We start from the raw sequence: 22,582 nt of genomic DNA on the forward strand, positions 1-22,582 counted from the left end.
TTTTGTTGGAGCTCCCTGGGCCTCGCCAGAAGCAGATGCCAGCACTGTGCTTCCTGTACAGCCAACAGAACCGTGAGCCAGTTAAGCCTCTTTTCTTATAAATTATCCAGTCTCAGGCATTCTTTTTTTGTTTGTTTTTTGAGACAGAGTCTCGCTCTGTCGCCCTGGCTGGAGTGCAGTGATGCAATCTCAGCTCACTGCAACCTCCACCTCCCGGGTTCATGCAATTCTCCTGCCTCAGCCTCCTGAGTAGCTGAGATTACAGGGACATGCCACCACACCTGGCTAATTTTTGTATTTTTAGTAGAGATGGGGTTTTACCATGTTGGCCAGGCTGGTCTCGAACTTCTGGCCTCAGGTGATCCGCCCGCCTCAGCCTCCCAAAGTGCTGGGATTACAGGCATGGGTCACCACGCTCGGCCTCAGGCATTCTTTTATAGCAATATGAGAATGGCTAACACACCTCCCTTTCCATTATGCTTACCTGAAGTCTAGTCCCCAAAACATCCAGATAGTCAAGGACTTTCCCCCTTTACTCAGTGGTCAACTGATTTATTTAAAGGCAACCTACCTTTCTCCCAAAGATAGTGATTTTTTTAGCGTTATGATAGATTAATTCTCCACCTAGTGGGGTTGGAGGGAAAGAGGTTGGCTATTTTCTCTGCTTATAAATAAGTCTACAGTCGTTGGTGAGTTCTCCTGAAGCCCATGTCTTGCATGTATTTTATTCTTTTTTTTTTTTTTTTTTTTTTTTTGAGATGGAGTTTTGCTTTTGTTGCCCAGGCTGGAGTGCAATGGCACAGCCTCTGCTCACCACAACCTCCACCTCCTGGGTTCAAGCAATTCTCCTGCCTCAGCCTCCCGAGTAGCTGGGATTACAGGCATGTGCCACTATGCCCGGCTAATTTTTGTATTTTTAGTAGAGACAGGGTTTCCTCCATGTTGGTCAGGCTGGTCTCGAACTCCCAACCTCAGGTGATCCTTTGAGAGGCCTCAAAGTGCTGGGATTACAGGCGTGAGCCACCGCGCCTGGCCTGTATTTTATTCTTAATGTTAGTGTTGCCTGTGAACCCTGTGACAGTAATAAAAAGCCCGGGCTTTGGACAAAGCCAGACTCCCCGTGTTCAGATCTTGGCCTAACCGTTGCATAATCTTGGGCAAATAAGGGATACTTTTTATTAGCGATTTTTTTTTCTTTTTTGCTTTTTTGAGACGGAGTCTTGCTCTGTCACCCAGACTGGAGTGCAGTGGTGCGATCTCGGCTCACTGCAACCTCTGCCTCCTGGGTTCATGCGATTTTCCTGCCTCAGCCTTCCGAGTAGCTGGGATTACAGGCGCACACCACCATGCCCGGCTAATTTTTTGTGTGTTTTTCGTAGAGACAGGGTTTCACTCTGTTGGTCAGACTGGTCTCGAACTCCTGACCTCGTGATCTGCCCGCCTCGGCCTCCCAAAGTGCTGGGATTACAGGGGTGAGCCACCCACCTGGCTTTTTTTTTTTTTTTTTTTTTTGACACAGTCTCACTCTGTCACCCAGGCTGGAATGCAGTGGCACAATCTTGGCTCACTGTAGCCTCTGCCACCCAGGTTCAAGCAATTCTCCTGACTGAGCCCCCCGAGTAGCTGGGATTATAAGCACACACCACCACGCCCAGCTAATTTTTGTATTTTTAGTAGAGACAGGGTTTCGCCATGTTGGCCAGGCTGGTCTTGAACCCCTGACCTCAGGTGATTCATCCACCTCAGCCTCCCAAAGTGCACCCAGCCCCTTTTGTTAGTGATTCTGACTGCTACTTATGTTAAGTTGGCTTGGTCGCATTTCCCACTGGCGTAGAGCAAGGCAAAGGGAAAAGATGACATGAAATAAGGTATGACCTCCTGCCGTGTTCAGATTCTGAGCTTGCGTTAGTAATGGAAAAGTGAGTAAGTATAATACTGTAATACCAACCAAAATCTCAACTTAAAAGGTCTTTTTTAAAAAATAAAAGTAAGACATTCATAAAATAAAAAATACTACTTTCAGTTTTCTGCTTGGAGGAAGCCAAGGTGCTTTCCTTTTTTTTTTTTTTTTTTTTTTTTGAGACAGAGTTTTGCTCTTTTGCCCAGGTTAGAGTGCAGTGGCACAATCTCGGGTCACTGCAACCTCCGTCTCCCAGGTTCAAGCAATTCCCTGCCTCAGCCTCCCGAGTAGATGGGATTACAGGTCCCTGCCACCACGCCCGGCTAATTTTTGTATTTTTAGTAGAGACGGGGTTTCACCATCTTGGCCAGGCTGATCTTGAACTCCTGACCTCATGATCCACCCTCCTCGGCCTCCCAAAGTGCCAGGATTACAGGCGTGAGCCCACAGCGCCTGGCCTGCTACTTTCTTTGGTTGTCCCAAATCTGGGTTCGTCGGACATCTGCTACCTCCACCATCCAGCCTAAGTTTGACCTAACAAACTGCCTTACAGATGTGGCACGGATCTTTTAAGAACTCTCCGTAACCATTAGAGATCCTGGGGACTGCCCAGTCTGTGGATTGCAATGTTGACGGCTGTCACTCTCATGACATCATAGATGACATCAACAGTGATGCAGTGCAATACCCAGCTATTTTTTTTTTTTTTTGAGATGGAGTCTCGCTCTGTTGCCCAGGCTGGAGTGCAGTGGCACAATCTCGGCTCACTGCAAGCTCCGCCTCCTGGGTTCACGCCATTCTCCTGCCTCAGCCTCTCCGAGTAGCTGGGACTACAGGCGCCCGCCACCACGCCCGGCTAATTTTTTTGTATTAATTTTTTTTTTTCACACAAAAACAATAAACATTTTCTAAAAATACATACAAACAAAAAGATGCGTATCAAACATATTAGGAAGGTTGCACATGGGAAGTCGGAGAATAGAAATGGGGGGTGGGAATTAAAATAAATGAGACAGGGACTTTATATGGATCAGTGATAATAACTCAATCCTCTATTTGACAAAGAAGAAGGAGAAGGAAGAGGAAGAAAAAGAAAGTGGGATAAAGGATCAGAAAGGGAGGAAAATAGAAAAAATTAGAGTATGACTACAGGGTAGACCTGTTTTGTTGTCACTGAGTTGGTTGGTTGGTTGGTTTGTCTGTTGTATTTTTCATATGTTTCGCCATGTTGGCCAGACTGGTCTCGAACTCCTAGCCCGAAGTGATCAACCCGCCTCGGCCCCCCAGAGTGCCGGGACCACAGGCGTGAGCCACCACGTCCAGCCCCCACATTGCTTCTGGCCTCCGTGGTAGACCTCCCAGACGGGGAGGTCGGGCAGAGGCGCTCCCCACATCCCAGATGGGGCGGCCAGGCAGAGGTGCTCCTCACTTCCCAGACCGACGCCCGGCTAATTTTTTTGTATTTTTAGTACAGACAGGGTTTCACTGTGGTCTTGATCTCCTGACCTCGTGATCCGCCCGCCTCGGCCTCCCAAAGTGCTGGGATTACAGGCGTGAGCCACTGCGCCTGGCCAATACCCAGCTATTTAAGAAGCACAAAGGGGCCAGGTGCGGTGGCTCACGCCTGTAATCCCAGCATTTTGGGAGGCCTAGGCGGGCGGATCACGAGGTCAGGAGTTCGAGATCAGCCTGGCCAACATAGTGAAACTCCGTCTCTACTAAAAATACAAAAATTAGCCGGGCATGGTGGTGTGCACCTGTAATCCCAGCTACTCGGAGGTCTGAGGCAGGAGAATCGCTTGAACCCGGGAGGCGGAGGTTGTGATGAGCTGAGATCATGCCATTGCACTCTAGCCTGGGCAACAGAGTGAGACTCTGTCACAAAAAAAGGAAGCACAAAGGAAAATATTCCAAAAATGGATCATTTGACAGCCAAAAAGTAAAATAAATTAAGGCAGAGCCAAGAATTATAAAAAGAAAAAATAATTCTTCATTTCCAACTTCTAGGTCCACAATCCAAAGGTAATTATGGTGAACAATTTTGGGGATATTCTTGTAGGAAAATTGTATCCATATATTGGCTTATACAGTATATGGGTATTTTAAATTTATACTGATGTATTCATCCTGTACTGGCCATTTGCCTTTTTTTCCTACCTAATTATACTATGTTGGCATACAATCTGTTTTATTCCTTTGAATGGCTGCATAGTTTTACCTTGTATGGATGACCATTATTTAACCAGTTCCTTATTGGTGGACAGTTAGGTTGTTTTCTGGTTTGGTGAGTAACCATTTACACTTGAGTGAGAATATCTGGAATAAACTCCAAGCGGTAGAATTGCTGGGTGAAAGTGCATGTGAGTTCAGACGTTGATAGAGCTTGCTAATACCTCTACAAACCCACTCTACCAATTTGGAGCCCCCCACCCCCTGCCAAAAGTATGCTGAGTGACCTGTTTGCCCACACCAAGGTTGTTTTTTTACTCCTTTAAAATGTGGTAAGTTAAAGATGGTACCTTGGTTTGCTTTGCATTTTTATTTGTATATTGGGCATTTTTAGTTCTTTAATTGTGATCTGCCTGTTCACAAACCCTTGAAAAGTGTGTCTCTGGCTCATTTGTAAGGGCTTCCTGCAGTCTTCTGGCTAGTCTGAAAGTTTTTAGTTTTTAAAAATTTGTTGTAGATTTAAGGGGTACAAGTTTCGTTACATGGATACATTATGTAGCGGTGAAGTCTGGGATTTTAGTATAACCATCACTAGGAATAGTATAAGTTGGGCCCAATAGGTAATTTCTCATACCTCACTGTCCGTTGTCCCTCCACCCCAGGAATTTCAAAGATTTTAATTATTTAGCAAATTAATCTCCAATCATTACCACCCCCCCCCCCCCTTTTTTTTTTTCTGAGACAGAGCCTGGCTGTGTTGCCCAGGCTAGAGTGCAGTGGTGCAGTCATAGCTTGCTGATCTTCCAAGCTCAAGTGATCCTCCCACCTCAGCCTCCTGAGTAGCTGGGACTGCAGATGTGTGCCGTCACACAAGGCTAATTTTTTTATTTTTAGTAGAGACAGGTCTTGCTGTGTTGCACAGGCTAGTCTTGAACTCCTGAGCTCAAGCAATCCTCCTACCTCCGCCTTGCATAGTGTTGGGATTACAGGCGTGAGCCACCGCACCCGCCACCACCCCCTTTTTAAAAATAGCTTCTGGGTTTTTTGCTTTCCTTTGAAAGGCCTTCTTGGCTACTCTGTGCTACTGAGATAGCCCTGCTCTGTCTATGGAGCAGTCATTCTGCTGTATATAATTTCATAAAAATAAAAAAACCAAAACAACAACAACAAAAGAAAGGCCTTCTTCATGCCAAGGTTATGGAAAAAAATTTGTTGAGGACTTCTTCAAGCTCTTTGTGGTTTTCATTTTTCATGTTTCAATCTTGGTATATCTGGAGAGGGTAAGACAGGATAACCCTTTGTTCCCCCATATGGTTTGGGAGATATCATAAATCATTTATTTCCTTTACCAATTTGAAATGACACCATTTTTAATGTAGTAAATTCCCATGTATGGGTCTGTGTGGTCTGTTTTTAAAGACAGTGCTATATAACTTAGGAAGTCTCAGACAAGTATTTCATACCTAAAATTTAAATAAGATCTCACCTTTGGGAGTTTATATTTGGAAACATTGAGAATTTATTATCTTAAAGAATATAGGCATGTTGTAGAGACATGTATACCAGAATCTAATTATATAATATTGCACAGTAATATTTTATCTGTTGAAAATAAATATCCTTTCATTTCATTTCTTTGTTCTAACACAGTAAAACATACTATTTAAGGAGGCATTGAGTTATGTAATACATATTTTAAAGGCTTTGATCCAAAATGGTTAAAACAGGAATTTGAGATAAATGATTGATAAAGCATTAGCTGTGAGGAAAACTGTGCTATCCCCAGTAGTTCTTTGGAAGATTAAAATAGCCTTAGTGTATACACTGTTTTAAATGACTTATACAAAGCTGAAGTCATTTTTGTAATTTAGCCACATGACAATGTAATTTTTATAATAGGTTTGTTTGTAAAACTTTGTATTTGGAAATGTGAAAGCCCCTCAAAATACTGGAAGGGTTTAGGAGGCAGGTTTATGTTTTACAAAATCAAATAAGGCCAATAGCTGATGCCCCAAGAGTATGGGGTATCTTTGATATCTTTCACTATTTCCTCATCCATTTCTGTCTCCACTGCCCCTCCCAGGGCAGCGTGAGCATGGTTGCACATACACTGTTGTCCGTACACTCCTGGTTGAAGTTAACAACTCTTAGGGTAAATTATTAGAAACAAAGGGTTGGAAAAATTTTTAGAGATAATTTGGTTTATCCTAAAACACAAAATTAAGGCCAAGCATGGTGGCTCATGCCTGTAATTCCAGCACTTTGGGAGGCTGAGGTGGGCAGATCATCTGAGGCCAGGAGTTCAAGACCAGCCTGGCCAACATGGCAAAACCCCATCTCTACTAAAAAATACAAAAATTGGCTGGGCACAGTGGCTCACGCGTGTAATCCCAGCACTTTGGGAGGCCAAGGCCAGTGGATCATGAGGTCAGGAGATCAAGACCATCCTGGTTAACACAGTGAAACCCCATCTCTACTAAAAATAGAAAAAAATTAGCTGGGAGTGGTGGTGCGCGCCTGTAGTCCCAGCTACTCGGGAGGCTGAGGCAGGAGAATTGCTTGAACCCGGGAGGCGGAGGTTGCAGTGAGCTGAGATAGGGCCACTGCACTCCAGCCTGGGTGATGGAGGGAGACTGTCTTAAAACAAACAAAACAAAAACAAACCGCAAAATTAAAAAACAACAACAAACTAACTCCAGTTCCTTAATCACTTCAGATTATTTGAAGCTATCCCTACCCCCAAATTAGACATGTCTTACCTCCCTAAATCCCAGAGTTAATCCCTGCTAAAAATTCTACATATCTTTCATGATGTTTTCTGAATGCATATTGGTATTTCTAGTGTGCTGTGTATTTTTAGACGTTTAATTTAGATTTATTTTGTAACTGCGTCAGAGATCTGTTTGATTTTGAACTTGCATTTTCCAAAGCTGATTTATAAAGTGAGGGAAACAGTGTAATAGAGAGAACATTGACTCTTGAGTTTGGTGGATGTGGTTTTGAATTTTCCCAGCCCCTTTTACTGATTTTAATATGATTTTGAGCGAGTTACTTAATCTCATCAAGTCTCATTTTCTGTACCTGGGAACAATAAGGCCTGTATCTCAGTGAGGCAGGGAAGGTTAAATGGGGTCACCTTGAGAACACCTCACACAGTGTCAGCCTGAGGCGCTAAAGGTTCCCTTTACTTACTTGATAAGTTCCTCCTAGACCGTTTGGGAATCTGAGGCAAGCTAAGGATGTCTGTCTAGGAAAATGCAGAAATACACACAACCTTTCCCAACTGCTCCCTCTGAAGGTCCACTCTAGCTCTTGCTGGCAAGGACTGGGTAATTTGTGTCCTCTGCACATACCTGGCCCTGGTCAAAGGTGTTTGAGCTCATGTGAGCAAGCAGTAGTTGAAATAATTAGAGCCGGGCGCGGTGGCTCACGCTTGTAATCCCAGCACTTTGGGAGGCTGAGGCGGGCGGCTCACAAGGTCAAGAGATCGAGACCACGGTGAAACCCCGTCTCTACTAAAAATATAAAAAATTAGCCGGGCATGGTGGCGGGCGCCTGTAGTCCCAGCTACTCAGAGAGGCTGAGGCAGGAGAATGGCGTGAACCCGGGAGGCGGAGCTTGCAGTGAGCCGAGATTGCGCCACTGCACTCCAGCCTGGGCGACAGAGCGAGACTCCCTCTCAAAAAAAAAAAAAAAGAAATAATTAGGAAGTGAATGTGGGTGTTGGTAGAAGGGAAAGAAACCTAAAAAATTTTTTTTCCTTTAGGTTTTAATTTCCATGTTCTTAGTTTTGAATGTTTTGATCCAAAAAGCTATTACAAGTAGTTGATGAATGCAGAGTACTTCCTCAAGTTCATTTGCAAAAATTTCTATGATAGTTGTTCTTTGCTCCTGTCGTTTATTATTGATAAAATGGTGGCCGCCCATTTTGAAGGCATCTCTTGGTCAGTTAGTGAGTCCTCTTAGCTCCAGGTATTGAGACAGTGGAAGGAAGATTGCGAAATATATCCTTTGACCGGAGGGGAGTGGCTAGGGTGGGGGATTATTGGTGTTTAAGGCTCTTGTAAACAAACACTTGTAGCACAGTGTTGTGCTTCTCTAAAAGGTACACATGCTGCTCACAAGTTGCAGATGTGATAGCTTTTGTGTCATGATTTTCTACAGGGAAGGGTTCTAATAGAAATCCATCTGGAAACTACTCAGTGTTGGTTTCATTTTCATTTGAGATTGGAATTTAAATAAACATCTCCTCCCCTTTTGTTTTTCCGAATAAGGCACTATATTAGAGAGCTCTCTTCATTTTGCTGTTAAAAAACATGTTAAAGCTCTTGTAAAGGTAACTCAAGGCACCTAAGTTAAAAGGTGAAAACACGCCTGCTGTGAAAGTCTTGTCCCCACTCACTCAGTTTGTCTCCAGTAATGTTTCTTTGTGTCCGGCCAGAGATTGGATATACTTCTCTGCTCATACATTTATACAGCACCTCCTGAAGCCTCATATCATGGCATATGATATGTACTACAGGGTATTTTGCTTTTTCCCTTATCAATCTATCCTTACCAGTAATTATATAACCGCCTTATTCTTTTTTTTAACAGATAGTATGGTACTCAATTGGATGGATGTACAGCAGTTTATTCATCCAGTCTATTTATTGATATTTAGGATATTTCTGATTTTTTGCTACCATAAATAATGCTGCATAAATAACCTTATGTATTATGTCATTCACAAATGTACTGGTATATCTGTAGGAAAAACTGGTAAGAAATGAATTTGCTGGATCAACGCATATGTGACTTGATGTTTTCTCCCTCCAACATCTTATGAAAAATTTCAAAGCTACTGCAAAGTTGATACTAAACATCAATTTTGCCACCACCTAGATTTTACCTTTGACATTTTACTCTGGTTGCTTTTTCAGTTATCTGTCCATTTATCTGTCCCTTCACCCATGAAGCCATCAGAAGTGCATATGTGCTAAGTTTTAGCAAATGCATGCAAATCCCCATCAAGATGCAGAGCATTACCAACACCCTAGAGGTTCCCTTGTGCTGGTTCCCAGTCTCCTTGGTGGTTAAGTCAATTTATCCTCCCACCAGGAATGCTTGAGAATGCCCCACACCCCCTCCCACAGTGTTGTCGAAGTTTTTGATGTGTAAAATGGTATCTTATAGTTTTTTTTGTTGTTGTTGGTTTTTTTTTTTTTTTTTTTTTGAGACGAAGTCTCGCTCTGTTGCTCAGGTTGGAGTGCAGTGGCGTGATCTCGGCTCTCTGCAACCTCCGCCTCCTGGGTTCAAGCAATTCTCCTGCCTCAGCCTCCTGAGTAGCTGGGATTACAGGCACCCGCCACCACGCCCGGCTAATTTTTGTATTTTTAGTAGAGATGGGGTTCCACCATGTTGGCCAGGCTGGCCTCAAACTCCTGACCTCAGGTTGTCTGCCCGCCTCAGCCTCCCAAAGTGCTAGGATTACAGGTGTGAGCCACTGCACCAGGCCAAGATATTTTCTTCAATATTTTCTTCCAACACTTTGTCTGTGTATGTACATACGTACATACACACAGATGGTTCCTGGCTTACTGTGGTTCAACTTGCATTGTTGACTTTAGGATGGATTTATCACTGTGTAACCCCAATGTATGTTGAGGAGCATCTGTATACATATATGTGTGCGTATACAAAATATACAGTACATTCTGTTTTGTAATTCATTTTTGTACATCGTATTTTGGGAGCATCTCTTCCCCATTATTAAGTAGGCTTCTCTAAGATGGCTGGGCCAGGACAAGGATGTTTGAATCGTAGTAGACAGAAGGTAGTTATGAAGCAGTATGTTTTTGTGGTTAAGAGCATGGACTCGGAAGCTAGACTGCTAGAGTTCAAATCTTTGCCGTGCAATTTACTAACTGTGACCTTAGGCAGGATACTTAACTTTACATGCCATAGTTTGCTCATCTCTAAAATGGAGAAAATAATAGTGCCTACGTAGTGGCATTGTTGTGAGGATTAAGCTAGTTAATATAGGAAAGTTCTTACAGTAGTGCCTGGATGTACTATTTACTGTATGAGTGTTAGGTGCTACTACTATTTATATAAGAGATTGATCCAAGAAAAGGCATCCAGAATGTGCATCAGAGAGAGAAGACAGAGTAGAAAATTGTACTGGGCATATGATATAGAATTCTCTGGTTGAGGAGATGAGGTCTGAGAAATCATTTACAATTTAATAAAGTTATTGGCCTAAGAATTTGCTTAATATTCAATAGCCCAGGTACAGAGCCCCAAGTAGGTTGTTAACTGAATAGTCCTTGTGGTAGAAAAATTGAGGCCTGCTATTTCTTTTTTTTTTTTTTTTTTTTTTTTTTTTTTTGAGACGGAGTCTTGCTCTGTCGCCCAGGCTGGAGTGCAGTGGCGCAATCTCGGCTCACTGCAAGCTCCGCCTCCCGGGTTCACGCCATTCTCCTGGCTCAGCCTCTCCGAGTAGCTGGGACTACAGGCGCCCGCCACCACGCCCGGCTAATTTTTTTGTATTTTTAGTAGAGACAGGGTTTCACCGTGGTCTCGATCTCCTGACCTCGTGATCCGCCCGCCTCGGCCTCCCAAAGTACTGGGATTACAAGCGTGAGCCACCGCGCCCGGCCGAGGCCTGCTATTTCAAGAGTATTTGTAGACTGTGGTTTGAATCAAGTCATGTTGGAACTGGGCTTATTAATAAACAAAAAGATTTTGTAGAGCCAAAGTATATCTTTCATTAGCAAATGTAAAAAATACCCTGATACGACATCAAAATTAGTTGTACAAGAGAGAAGGGAAATGTAATACTGTCTTGCTTCTAATGATAAAAACAGTGGTATTTTCATTTTTTGTTTGTTTGAGACAGAGTCTCGCTCTGTTGCCCAGGCTGGAGTGCAGTGGTATGATCTCAGCTCACTGCAACCTCCACCTCCTGGGTTCAAACAATTCTTGTGCCTCAGCCTCCCGAGTAAACTGGGATTCCAGGCACGTACCACCATGCCCAGCTAATTTTTGTATTTTTACCAGAGATGGTGTTTTGCCATGTTGGCCAGGCTGTTCTTGAACTCCTGACCTCAAGTGTTCTACCCACCTCGGCCCCCCAAATTGCTGGGTTTCAGGCATGAACTACCGTGCCTGGCCAATAGTGGTATTTTCTATAACTTGTGTATTAATGCCTAGGTTCTTTTCGTGGATTGTCTTCAACAGCCATTTTTGCCTCTGTATGCTCCCTATCAGTTGGCATTTGAGTACCATTTGTGCATAGTAAGCTATTGCTACTTAGGAGGCTGTATATATCAAATACGTGATATTGTCATATGTGATAAGAGTTCAGAGGCAGGAGTGTCTGGAAAGACAAAAAAAAAATCAGATTAACTACAAATAGGAAGTGATGACATACAATTAAAAGGAAAATAGGTGATGTGTTTGTGCACTATACAGATTAATTTAATATTCTTGTTTATGCCATATGCCACCACCTATTATTCTGCATTACACAATAGTTTTTTGGCCTTCCTTGAGTCTGTTATTATTATTTTTTTTTGAGATGGAGTTTTCAATCTTGTCGCCCAGGCTGGAGTGTAATGGCGTGATCTCGGCTCACTGCAACCTCTGCCTCCCAGGTTCAAGCAATTCTCTGGCCTCAGCCTCCCGAGTAGCTGGGATTACAGGCATGCGCCACCACGCCCAGCTAATTTTTGTGATTTTAGTAGAGACGGGGTTTCACCATGTTGGCCAGGCTGTTCTTGAACTCTTGATCTCAGGTGATCTGCTTGCCTCGGCCTCCCAAAGTGCTGGGATTACAGGTGTGAGTCACCGTGGCCAGCTTTTTTTTTTGAGACGGAGTCTCACTGCCAGGCTGGAGTGCAGTGATCCGATCTTGGCTCACTGCAACCTCCGCCTCCCGGGTTCAAGTGATTCTCCTGCCTCAGCATCTCGAGTAGCTGGGACTACAGGCACGCACCACCACGCCCAGCTAATTTTTGTATTTTTAGTAGAGACGGGGTTTCACCATGTAGGCCAGGATGGTCTCGATCATCTCTTGACCTCGTGATCTGCCTGCCTCAGCCTCCCAAACTGCTGGAATTACAGACGTGAGTCACCGCACCCGACCCTGAGTCTTTACATTGTCTTTTTGCTGTATAGTGGTAATAGTAAATGACCTGTATACTTTTTTTCTTTTTTTTTCTTTTTTTTTTTTTTTGAGATGTAGTCTTGCTCTGTCGCCCAGGCTGGAGTGCAGTAGCACGATCTTGGCTCACTGTAACCTTTGTCTCCTGAGTTCAAGCAATTCTCCTACCTCAGCCTCCTGAGCAGCTGGGATTACAGGCGCCCGCCACCACGCCCAGCTAATTTTTGCTTTTTTTTAGTAGAGACGGGGTTTCACCGTGTTAGCCAGGATGGTCTCGATCTCCTGACCTTGTGATCCGCCCGCCTCGGCCTCCCAAAGTGCTGGGATTACAGGTGTGAGCCACTGTGCCTGGCCAATGACCTGTATACTTTTAATCTGAAAACAAGAGTAACTTTTAATTACATCTCCTTATGATGTTTTGAAATAAGTGATTATTTGTTCCTTTCTTTTTTTCTTTCTTTTTTTTTTTTTGTGAGACAGAGTCTCGCTGTGTCCCGGGCTGGAATGCAGTGGCACGATCTCGGCTCACTGCAACCTTCGCCTCCCAGGTTCAAGTGATTCTCCTGCCTCAGCCTCCCGAGTAGCTGGGATTACAGGTGCGTGCCATCATGCCCGGCTAATGTTTGTATTTTTAGCAGAGACAGGGTTTCACCATGTTGGCCAGGCTGGTCTCAAACTCCTGATCTCGTGATCCACCGGCCTCAGCCTCCCAAAGTTCTGGGATTACAGGCATGAGCCACCGCGCCCAGCCTTTGTTTTTTTTTTTTGAGATGGAGTTTCTCTGTTACTGCCCAGGCTGGAGTGCAATGGTGTGATCTCGGCTCACCACAACCACCGCCTCCTGTGTTCTAGTGATTTTCCTGCCTCAGCCTCCCTAGTAGCTAGGATTACAGGCTTGCACCACCACGCCTGGCTAATTTTGTATTTTTAATAGAGACAGGGTTTCTCCATGTTGGTCAGGCTAGTCTTGAACTCCTGACCTCAGGTGATCTGCCCGCCTCAGCCTCCCAAAGTGCTGGGATTACAGGTGTGAGCCACTGCACCAGGCCTATTGTTCTGTTCTTCCAAGTTGAGGTAACCATGAAGACATCTGAGAAATATATCTGGTAAGGGACTTGTAGCTAGTTACATAAAGAACTCTTACAGTCCAACGATAAAATAACAACCCAGTTAACATGGGCAAAAGATCTGAAAAACATTCTTCAAAAAAGGTATACAAATGGCCAATAGGCACATGAAAAGATGTTCAATATTGTTAGTCATTAGGGAAATGCAAATCAAAAACACAGTGAGGTACCATCACACTCAGTAGGATGGCTATAAAAAATAATAATAACAAGTGTTGCTGAGGATGTGGAGAAATTGGAACCCTCATACACTTCTAGTGGGAATTTTAAATGGTACCAATGAGCTGCACATGGTGGCTCACGCCTGTAATCCTAGTGCCCTGGGAGACTGAAGCAAGAGGATTGCTTGAGCCCAGAAGTTTGAGACCAGCCTGGGCAACATAGCAAGACTCTCCCTCTACAAAATTAAAAAAAAAAAAAAAATGAGCCTGGTGTAGTGGCACATACCTGTAATCTCAGCACTTTGGGAGGCTGAGGCGAGAAAATCCCTTGAGCCCAGGTGGTTGAGGCTGCAGTAAGCTTGCATTGTGCAGTCTGGGCAACAAAGCAAGACCTCGTCTCAAAAAAAAAAAAAAGTACAGTTGCTTGGGAAAATAGTCTTACAGTTCCTCAAAAGGTACAACATAGAGTGGCCATATAGCAGTTCCACTCCTAGGACTGTACCCTGGAGAAATGTCCACACAAAAATGAATGCATTAATGTTCATAGCAGAAATAATCATAATTGGCCGGGTGCGGTGGCTCACGCCTGTAATCCCAGCACTTTGGGAGGCCGAGGTGGGCGGATCACAAGGTCAGGAGATCGAGACCATCCTGGCTAACACGGTGAAACCCCGTCTCTACTAAAAACACAAAAAATTAGCCAGGCGTGGTGGCGGGCACCTGTAGTCCCAGCTACTCGGGAGGCTGAGGCAGGAGAATGGCGTGAACCCGGGAGGTGGAGCTTGCAGTGAGCCGAGATCGCTCCACTGCACTCCAGCCTGGGCAACAGAGCGAGACTCCATCTCAAAAAAAAATAAAAAGAAATAGTCATAATAGCCAAAAATTGGAAATAACCCACATGTCCATCTGATGAATGGATAAATACAATGTAGTCTATCTGTATAAGGGATGTTATTCAGCCATAAAAAGGGATGGAATACTGATACATGCTATAACATGGAGGAACCTTGAAAATTTGCCACATGCAAATAGGCAGACTCAGCCCGGCGTGGTGGTTCACACCTGTAAACCCAGCACTTTGGGAGGCCAAGGTGGGTGGAACACCTAAGGTCAGGAGTTCGTGACCAGCCTGGCCAACATAGTGAAACCCTGTCTCTACTAAAAATACAAAAAATTAGGCGAGCATGGTTGTGGGTGCCCGTAATCCCAGCTACTTGGGAGGCTAAGGCAGGAGAATCACTTGAACCCGGGAGGCAGAGGTTGCAGTGAGCGGAGACCGTGCCATTGTACTCCAGCCTGGGCGACAGAGTGAGACTCCATCTCAAAAGAAAAAATAGGCAGACTCAAAAGGCCACATATTGTATAGCTCCATGTGAAGTGTGTCTAGAATAGCCAAATCCATAGAGGCAGCAAGTAGATTAGTGGCCTGGTGCTGAAGGTTATAGAAGCATTAACGGTTGATAGCTAAGGAGAACTGGGTTTCATTTTCAGGTTATGAAAGTGTTGTAAAGTTGACTGTGATAACGTTTGCACAACTTTGTGAATGCACTAAAAATTAGCGAACTGTACACTATAAGTTGGGGAATTGTATGGTGTGTGAATTATATCACAATAAAGGTGTTACAAAATAAATCGCTAATGGAACTGAAAAACTACAAATGAACCAATCTCATTCCTCAAGTAGCCTCAGGGTTAGGACAGGCCTCAGGGTTTTCTTGGTGAAAATTATGCTTCCCCTTTTTTCTACAAATTTCATGCTCACTATATTTTTGATACGGCTTGACACCATATTTTCTGGGATTGTGTGGGTTTTATTATCATTACATGTCTGAGAAATTCTGTATTAGAGATAAGCAGTCTTCTATTCTCTTTCTGTTTGTTTGTTTGTTTTTGTTGTTGTTTGAGACGGAGTCTTGCTCTGTCGCCCAGGCTGGAGTGCAATGGCGTGATCTAGGCTCACTGCAACCTCCGCCTCCCAGGTTCAAGCGATTCTCCTGCCTCAGCCTCCCGAGTAGCTGGGATTACAGGAATGCACCACCACGCCCAGTTAAATTTGTATTTTTAGTAGAGACGGGGCTTCACCATGTTGGTCAGGCTGGTCTCAAACTCCTGACCTCAGGTGATCTGCCCGCCTCGGCCTCCCAAAGTGCTGGGATTACAGGCGTGAGCCACTGCGCCCAGCCCTTCTATTACCTCTTTATACACTTTTCATCAATATTTACAGCCAGCATTGTAATTTTGTAGCGCCATTCTTTTTTTTTTTTTTTTTGAGACGGAGTCTCACTCTGTCACCCAGGCTGGAGTGCAGTGGCGCGATCTTGGCTCACTGCAACCTCTGCCTCCCGGGTTCCAGCAATTCTCCCTGACTCACCCTCCCAAGTAGTTGGGATTACAGGCACCCACCACCATGCCCAGCTAATTTTTTGTATTTTTAGTAGAGATAGGGTTTCACCATGTTGGCCAGGCTGGTCTCGAACTCCTGACCTCAAGTGATTTGCCTGCCTCGGCCTCCCAAAGTGCTGGGATTACAGGCGTGAGCCACTGTGACCGGCCTGTAGTGCCATTCTTACACCTAATGGTTTTCAGGGAATAGGTTTGAAGCTATTATTATTTTTTTTGAGACGGAGTCTCGCTCTGTCACCCAGGCTGGAGTACAGTGGTTGCTCACTGCAACCTCCGCTTCCCAGATTCAAGCGATTCTCCTGCCTCAGCCTCCCGAGTAGCTGGGATTACAGGCGTGCTCCACCACACCTGGCTAATTTTTTTATTTTTAGTAGAGGTGGGGTTTCACCATGTTGGTCAGGCTCGTCTTGAACTCCTAACCTTGTGATCTGCCCATCTCAGTCTCCCAAAGTGCTGGGATTACAGGCGTGAGCCACCGCGCCTGTCCGAAAATTTTTTTTTTTAATTGGGGAAAATGGTATTAATAGTACTCACTTTTTCTCTTTCTATTGCTTTTGTGTAAAGGGTCTCTTTATATATCTATGTGCCCAATTAGTACATGACATTTCAATATTTGATTAAAGTAGAGGTGAAACTAGTAGTTACATGTGAAATGTAGCATTGAAATTATCACTTTGCACCTGTTCTGTTAATAATAATACTGCTATAGTATGTTATTTGGGTATATTAATGTTGTTTTTTTTTTTTTTTTTTTTTTTTTTTTTTGAGATGGAGTCTCGCTTTGTCACCCAGACTGGAGTGCAGTGGCGTGATCTCAGCTCACTACAACCTCTGCCCAGCTAATTTTTGTATTTTTAGTAGAGGCGGGGTTTCACCATTTTGGCCAGGCTGGTCTTGAACTCCTGACCTCAAGTGGTTTGCCCACCTCAGCCTCCCAAAGTGCTAGGATTACAGGCATGAGCCACCTCGCCTGGCCTATTAACAATTTTAAGAAGTTTCTACAGTAGTAAAATCTTACAAATGATTTTTCCTAAAACTTGATTGTGAATCCTCTCCCACCCCAAGAGACGAGGTCTCACAATATTGCCCAGGCTTTCCTCAAACTTGCCTTAGCCCCCCAAATAGCTAGGACTACAGGCATGCCCCACGATGCGTGCCGTTGTGAATTTTTGAAAAACTTTATGGGTTACGCGTGAGAAACATTGCTCTATAGAATATGATACATATGGAAGTGAATTTTTAAAATCTTTTCAAATAATTTAAGAGTTTCAGTATTTGTAAGTTTTTTCTATCTGAATTAGGCTTAGAGTGTGGCATCAAACCATAACTCTGAAATAGATAACCCATTTCCCCTTAATGTGTTAATTTTTTTAAGATATCAAAGTATTACATGCACATTATTTTAAAAGCATCATGAAAAGCAGCATATCTTTAATGCCTCTTCTTAGAGGAAAATATTTGTTTTGGTTCCTCTTCTTGAATAATGTATAAATTGCAACTTTTAAAATAAACTTTACTGAAATACATAAATTGAGAAAAGTATACAAATCATAAATGTTAGGCTTAATGAATTTTCACAAAGTGAATGTGTCACCTCATCTAGACCAAGAAATAGAACACTACAAGCACCCCAGGAGGCCCCACCCCCAATGGTAACCGCTTTCCTGATTTCTAGCACCATTTATTAGCTTGCCGTGTTTTTGAACTTTATACATAAATGTTTTCCTACAGTAGATACTCTTCTAGCACCTTTTTCACAACATAGGTCTGTGAAACTCATCTATGTGGTTGCATCCAACACTAGTTCATTCTCACTGCTTTGATACTATAGTTTATCCATTCTGCTACTGATAGAAATTTGGGTTGATTCCATTTTGGAGCTATTAGGAATAGTGCTCCTTTATTCTTGGCCTTTGGATACACATATGTACACACTTGGGCAAAATCCCAGGAGTAGAGTTAACTGGGTTAGAAGGTATCCATATATTGCCAAAGAGTTTTTCAAAGTGTCCTTGCCAGTTTGTTCTTATGAAAGCACAGTACTGGATTTATCAACATTAGACTATAAAATATAAGATTTTATTTTCCTTAACCTCTCCATTCCCTCCTACTTTGATATTTTGAGTTCTTCAGTTGCACAAAATGATTGTAACCTAAAATCTCAAATATCTGCTCTCCCATAAATTTTGAAAGTAGCTTTTGTCCATTTGTGATAAGAGGATACTACACATCTCCTCACCTCAACTGTATTATTCAGAAAAGGAAGAGGCCCTCTTTCATACAGAGAGTAAATGCACAGAATTTAAATTTTGTGCCACATCATGACCAGGTAGTGTTCACAAGGGGAAAAAACTCAAATAGGGTTAACAATGTGATAGAAGACAGAGTGAGGTAAAATTACTGACATAAGAATAACATACTGGAATAAAGGCATCTTTACCATGTGTATTAGGGCAGGGATAGCTGCTTAAAACATCAGTCTCAAAATTTCCATGGCTTAGCATGAGAGAAGTTTATTTCTTGTTCACCTATAGTCCGGTGTAGGTTTTCTTTGTAAGTAGGGTGGCTTTCCTGTATGTACGTAGGATATGGAGGCCCAGGCTGCATTTATCCTGTGGCTCTGCCATCCCTTAGGGTCTTGGAGATGTCTGTGTTTTGCCAGAGTCGGGGAGAGATGGTGGAGAAAGAACTTGTGCTTCTAAGAATAAAAGTCTTGTTACAGAAAGGACAGTCATGTCCTATGCCTGCATTCAGTTGGTGGGAACTTCACATGGAAGTTGCCCCTTGGTGTAAGGGGGCTGGGGAATAGTCCCTGGCTGGGCACTTGTCTCATAGTGCCAACTCCACAGGAACTTGGGGGAGCATGGGGTTTTGATGGATAGCTAGCTAGCCATCCCTGCTGTACTGTCTCCTTGAGGATAAGATCAGAATAATTAATATTCATTAACTGGGGACAGTTTCACTTCTGTTAAGGTGCTAATTAAGTGGTGAGTTTTTATATGGAAATCAATTTAGATTTATAATTAAATGGCTTTCTTGCCTCCTTTGGTACTGCACAGTTGTGTGATTCATTTTAACTAATTTCCTTATACTTTATAGTTAGGTCACCTCTCAGTGAAACCTAGAAAGTACCATATTTACATCAATTTTGCAAACCACTAAGGAAGAAAAAACCGTCAGGCTATGATGTTCCATTGCTTGTAAACATTGATTACATTTGATTTAACCCCTTCTCCATCTTTTTTCTCCTTCTCCTTTCCTCTAGTTTGAAATTGGCACAATGGAAGAAGCTGGAATTTGTGGGCTAGGGGTGAAAGCAGATACATTGTGTAACTCTGAATCAAATGATATTCTTCAACATCAAGACTCAAATTGTGGTGGCACAAGTAACAAGCATTCATTGGAAGAGGATGAAGGCAGTGACTTTATAACAGAGAACAGGAATTTGGTGAGCCCAGCATACTGCACACAAGAGTCAAGAGAGGAAATCCCTGGGGGAGAAGCTCGAACAGATCCCCCTGATGGTCAGCAAGATTCGGAGTGCAACAGGAACAAAGAAAAAACCTTAGGTAATAATCTGTTCAGTGGTTGGACGTTTCACATGCTAATCATTTTACTTGTGTTTTCTGCAGCCCAGATAATTTTGAACACAGCCACTTTAGAGGTGCTTAGCCAACACACCTAGTGTCTTCTTCGGTGAGGTCAGCCCATGTGTCTGCTGCAGTTATGTGCAGGAGGCGAAAACAGCAGAGAGGACGCTTAGTTTTTTTTTCCAAATAATCAAGAATTGGCTAATTAAAAAATTTTTTTGTAGAGACAGGGTCTCACTGTGTTGCCCAGGCTGGTCTCAAACTCCTAAGCTCAAGCAGTCCTCTCCTGCCTCGGCCTCCCAAAGTGCTGAGATTTCAGGTGTGAGCCACTGTGCCCGGCCACATTGCAGTTATTTCTGATCATTTTCAGTAATCGTGTTTAATCGTCTCTTAAAGGTCTTATTGGCCTTGGGTTAAATGAGAGAAGATTTCATTAATAAAATTTTATGTGAGTAGAAAAGCATTCTTTTTTGAAGTCACCCTTTTTCCTCCATAGCAGTCTGTATGTCAGAGTTATTTTAAGATACATATTTTGATGCAATATCTTACATATAAGAATGAACATTAAAAAAATAAAAATGGTACCTATCACCTAGCTTAATAAATAAAAGATTACCCCTTACTTTGAAATGCCATTAGTCCCCTCCTATCTCACCCACCTGCCTCTCTCTGCCAAAGTCCTTACAATATTGTTAAGGTCTTTCCCCACGGGAAGAGCTAGCTTGTCATCCTTTAGTTAGTTAACCTTAGTTAACACATAGAATATACTTAGTAAATCATAAGAAAAGCATATGTTTTTAAATTGTTCATAGGAAAAGATATGTTCACCTGCGATTATGTGTGTCTTTGGCAAAGTGTAGTACCAACTGAAACTCCCTTTGAACTTGCTTCTATATTCGAACTTGGTTAGGAGGAAGCTTTAAAAAAATTTCCATGCCCTTTGTAACTTGCCCTTTGTCTTAACTTGGACATCAGTGATTAGGCAAGGAAATTTATAAGCTTTTAACAAGAGTTCTTATAAATAGCTAGCAGTGTTAGTGAGTGAGTTAAGAAATTTGGGGTAGGGATGGGGAGGGGAGTGAGGCCTGCTAATCCAGAATTTAAAAATTGCCTTTTTCATTGAGCTGGTAAATCTCTTATCTATAATCATAGGTGTAAATTAGTTTACTCTGGATGTCAGAGCACGGGAATTGTTAGTAGAATTTACAGGTTAGATTTGATCTCATTCTTCTGGGACTTATTTCATTTCTTGTTAATCATCAGGAAAAGAAGTTTTATTACTGATGCAAGCCCTAAACACCCTTTCAACCCCAGAGGAGAAGCTGGCAGCTCTCTGTAAGAAATATGCTGATCTTGTGAGTATTAAGTCAAGGATGTGAGAGCCATATAAAATATATCAAAATGTGTGTGTGCTTGATAAATTTCTTAAAGTACGAAGTTGATATGGCCTTAAATGTAAAATTATATTTTATTCTGAAATTGAAGAAGAGAATCTGGTTTGTTGGGGCTTTTTATTGGTCGTCTAGTTTAATTTTATGAGGTAATATATAGGGAACATTGTAATACTAAGATGTGGCATAGATTTTCTAAAACTCGGTTTTAGAGTCTAAGTCAGCCTTTCCATTGCTATGTTGTGATGCCTTAGGTGCCACTCAGTTGGGGTGTAGTGGTTCCTGTCTTAAACTTTTCCTAAGGGAATTCTAGAGATCGAGGACTGTTTTGATTGAGATTGTGAGTTACATGAAATCGTCTGCTAAAACAATACTTTGTCTCAGAAATACTTATTTAGCATCTACTGTGTTGCATCCTTTTTTCCATCTTCCAGGAACACTGACCTTATCAAAGAGTTTGTTCTCAGCTATATTATTTTATTTTATTTTTTTGAGATGGAGTCTCACCTGTGGTCCAGGCTGGAGTGCAGTGGCGTGATCTTAGCTCACTGCAAGCTCCGCCTCCTGGGTTCATGCCATTCTCCTGCCTCAGCCTCCCGAGTAGCTGGGACTACAGGCGCCCGCCACCACACCTGGCTAGTTTTTTGTATTTTTTAGTAGAGATGGGGTTTCACCGTGTTAGCCAGGATGGTCTCAATCTCCTGACCTCGTGATCTGCCCGCCTCGGCCTCCCAAATTGCTGGGATTACAGGCACGAGCCATTGCGCCCGTCTGTTCTCAGCTATATTACGGGTAGCATTAATTCTCTTTTTGGAGGTTTTTTTTTTTTTTTTTTTTGAGACAGAGTCTTGCTCTGTCACCCAGGCTGGATTTCAGTGACGCGATCTCGGCTCACTGCAACCTCCGCCTCCTGGGTTCAAGCGATTCTCCTGCCTCAGCCTCCTGAGTAGTTGGGACTACAGGCGCGTGCCACCACGCCTGGCTAATTTTTTGTATTTTTAGTAGAGACGGGGTTTCACTGTGTTAGCCAGGATGCTCTCCATCTCCTGACCTTGTGATCCGCCCGCCTTGGCCTCCCAAAGTTCTGGGATTACAGGCGTGAGCCACCGTGCCCGGCCCGTGAAGGCAGTTTCAACTTGGAAACCCTGCCATCCTATTTGAATTGAAGAATGGGAAAATCATAGAACCCTTTGAAGGAATGGTTGTGGGAAACTTTTAGAATAAGTGGTTCTAATATAAATGCTAAAATTATTGCCTTTTGTGAAATAGGTGAATTATCATATACAATTTATATGCATCTTCATCTGTTAAAACAGTTAATTCCATATCATAAGCCATTACTCTTTTTTAAATCAATGATCAGCTCTGAAAAAATGAATTCTGAGGCGGGGTGCAGTGGCTCACGCCTGTAATCCCAGCACTTTGGGAGGCCAAGGTGGGCAGATCACGAGGTCAGGAGATCGAGACTATCCTGGCTAACACGGTGAAACCCCGTCTCTACTAAAAATACAAAAAAAACATTAGCCTGGCGTGGTGGCGGGCGCCTGTAGTCCCAGCTACTCGGGAGGCTGAGGCAGGAGAATGGCGTGAACCCGGGAGGCAGAGCTTGCAGTGAGCTGAGATCGTGCCACTGCACTCCAGCCTGGGCGACAGAGCGAGACTCTGTCTCAAAAAAAAAAAAAAAAAAAAATTTTG

General features: G+C 43.1%; 1 protein-coding gene across 1 annotated transcript in view; it reads left to right on the top strand.

Annotated features, from left to right (window-relative positions):
* The window catches only part of TXLNG (taxilin gamma), a 58,983-nt gene that overhangs the window by 13,357 nt on the left and 23,044 nt on the right, over positions 1–22,582 (top strand). Inside the window, exons 2-3 of the mRNA XM_003261094.4 lie at positions 19,172–19,475; positions 20,760–20,851. Of these exons, the coding sequence (XP_003261142.1) occupies positions 19,172–19,475; positions 20,760–20,851 (396 nt within the window). The remainder of the gene's footprint in view (positions 1–19,171; positions 19,476–20,759; positions 20,852–22,582) is intronic.

Source organism: Nomascus leucogenys, chromosome X (genome assembly GCF_006542625.1).
Source record: "Nomascus leucogenys isolate Asia chromosome X, Asia_NLE_v1, whole genome shotgun sequence".
In the NCBI taxonomy this organism is placed as follows: Eukaryota; Metazoa; Chordata; class Mammalia; order Primates; family Hylobatidae; genus Nomascus; species Nomascus leucogenys.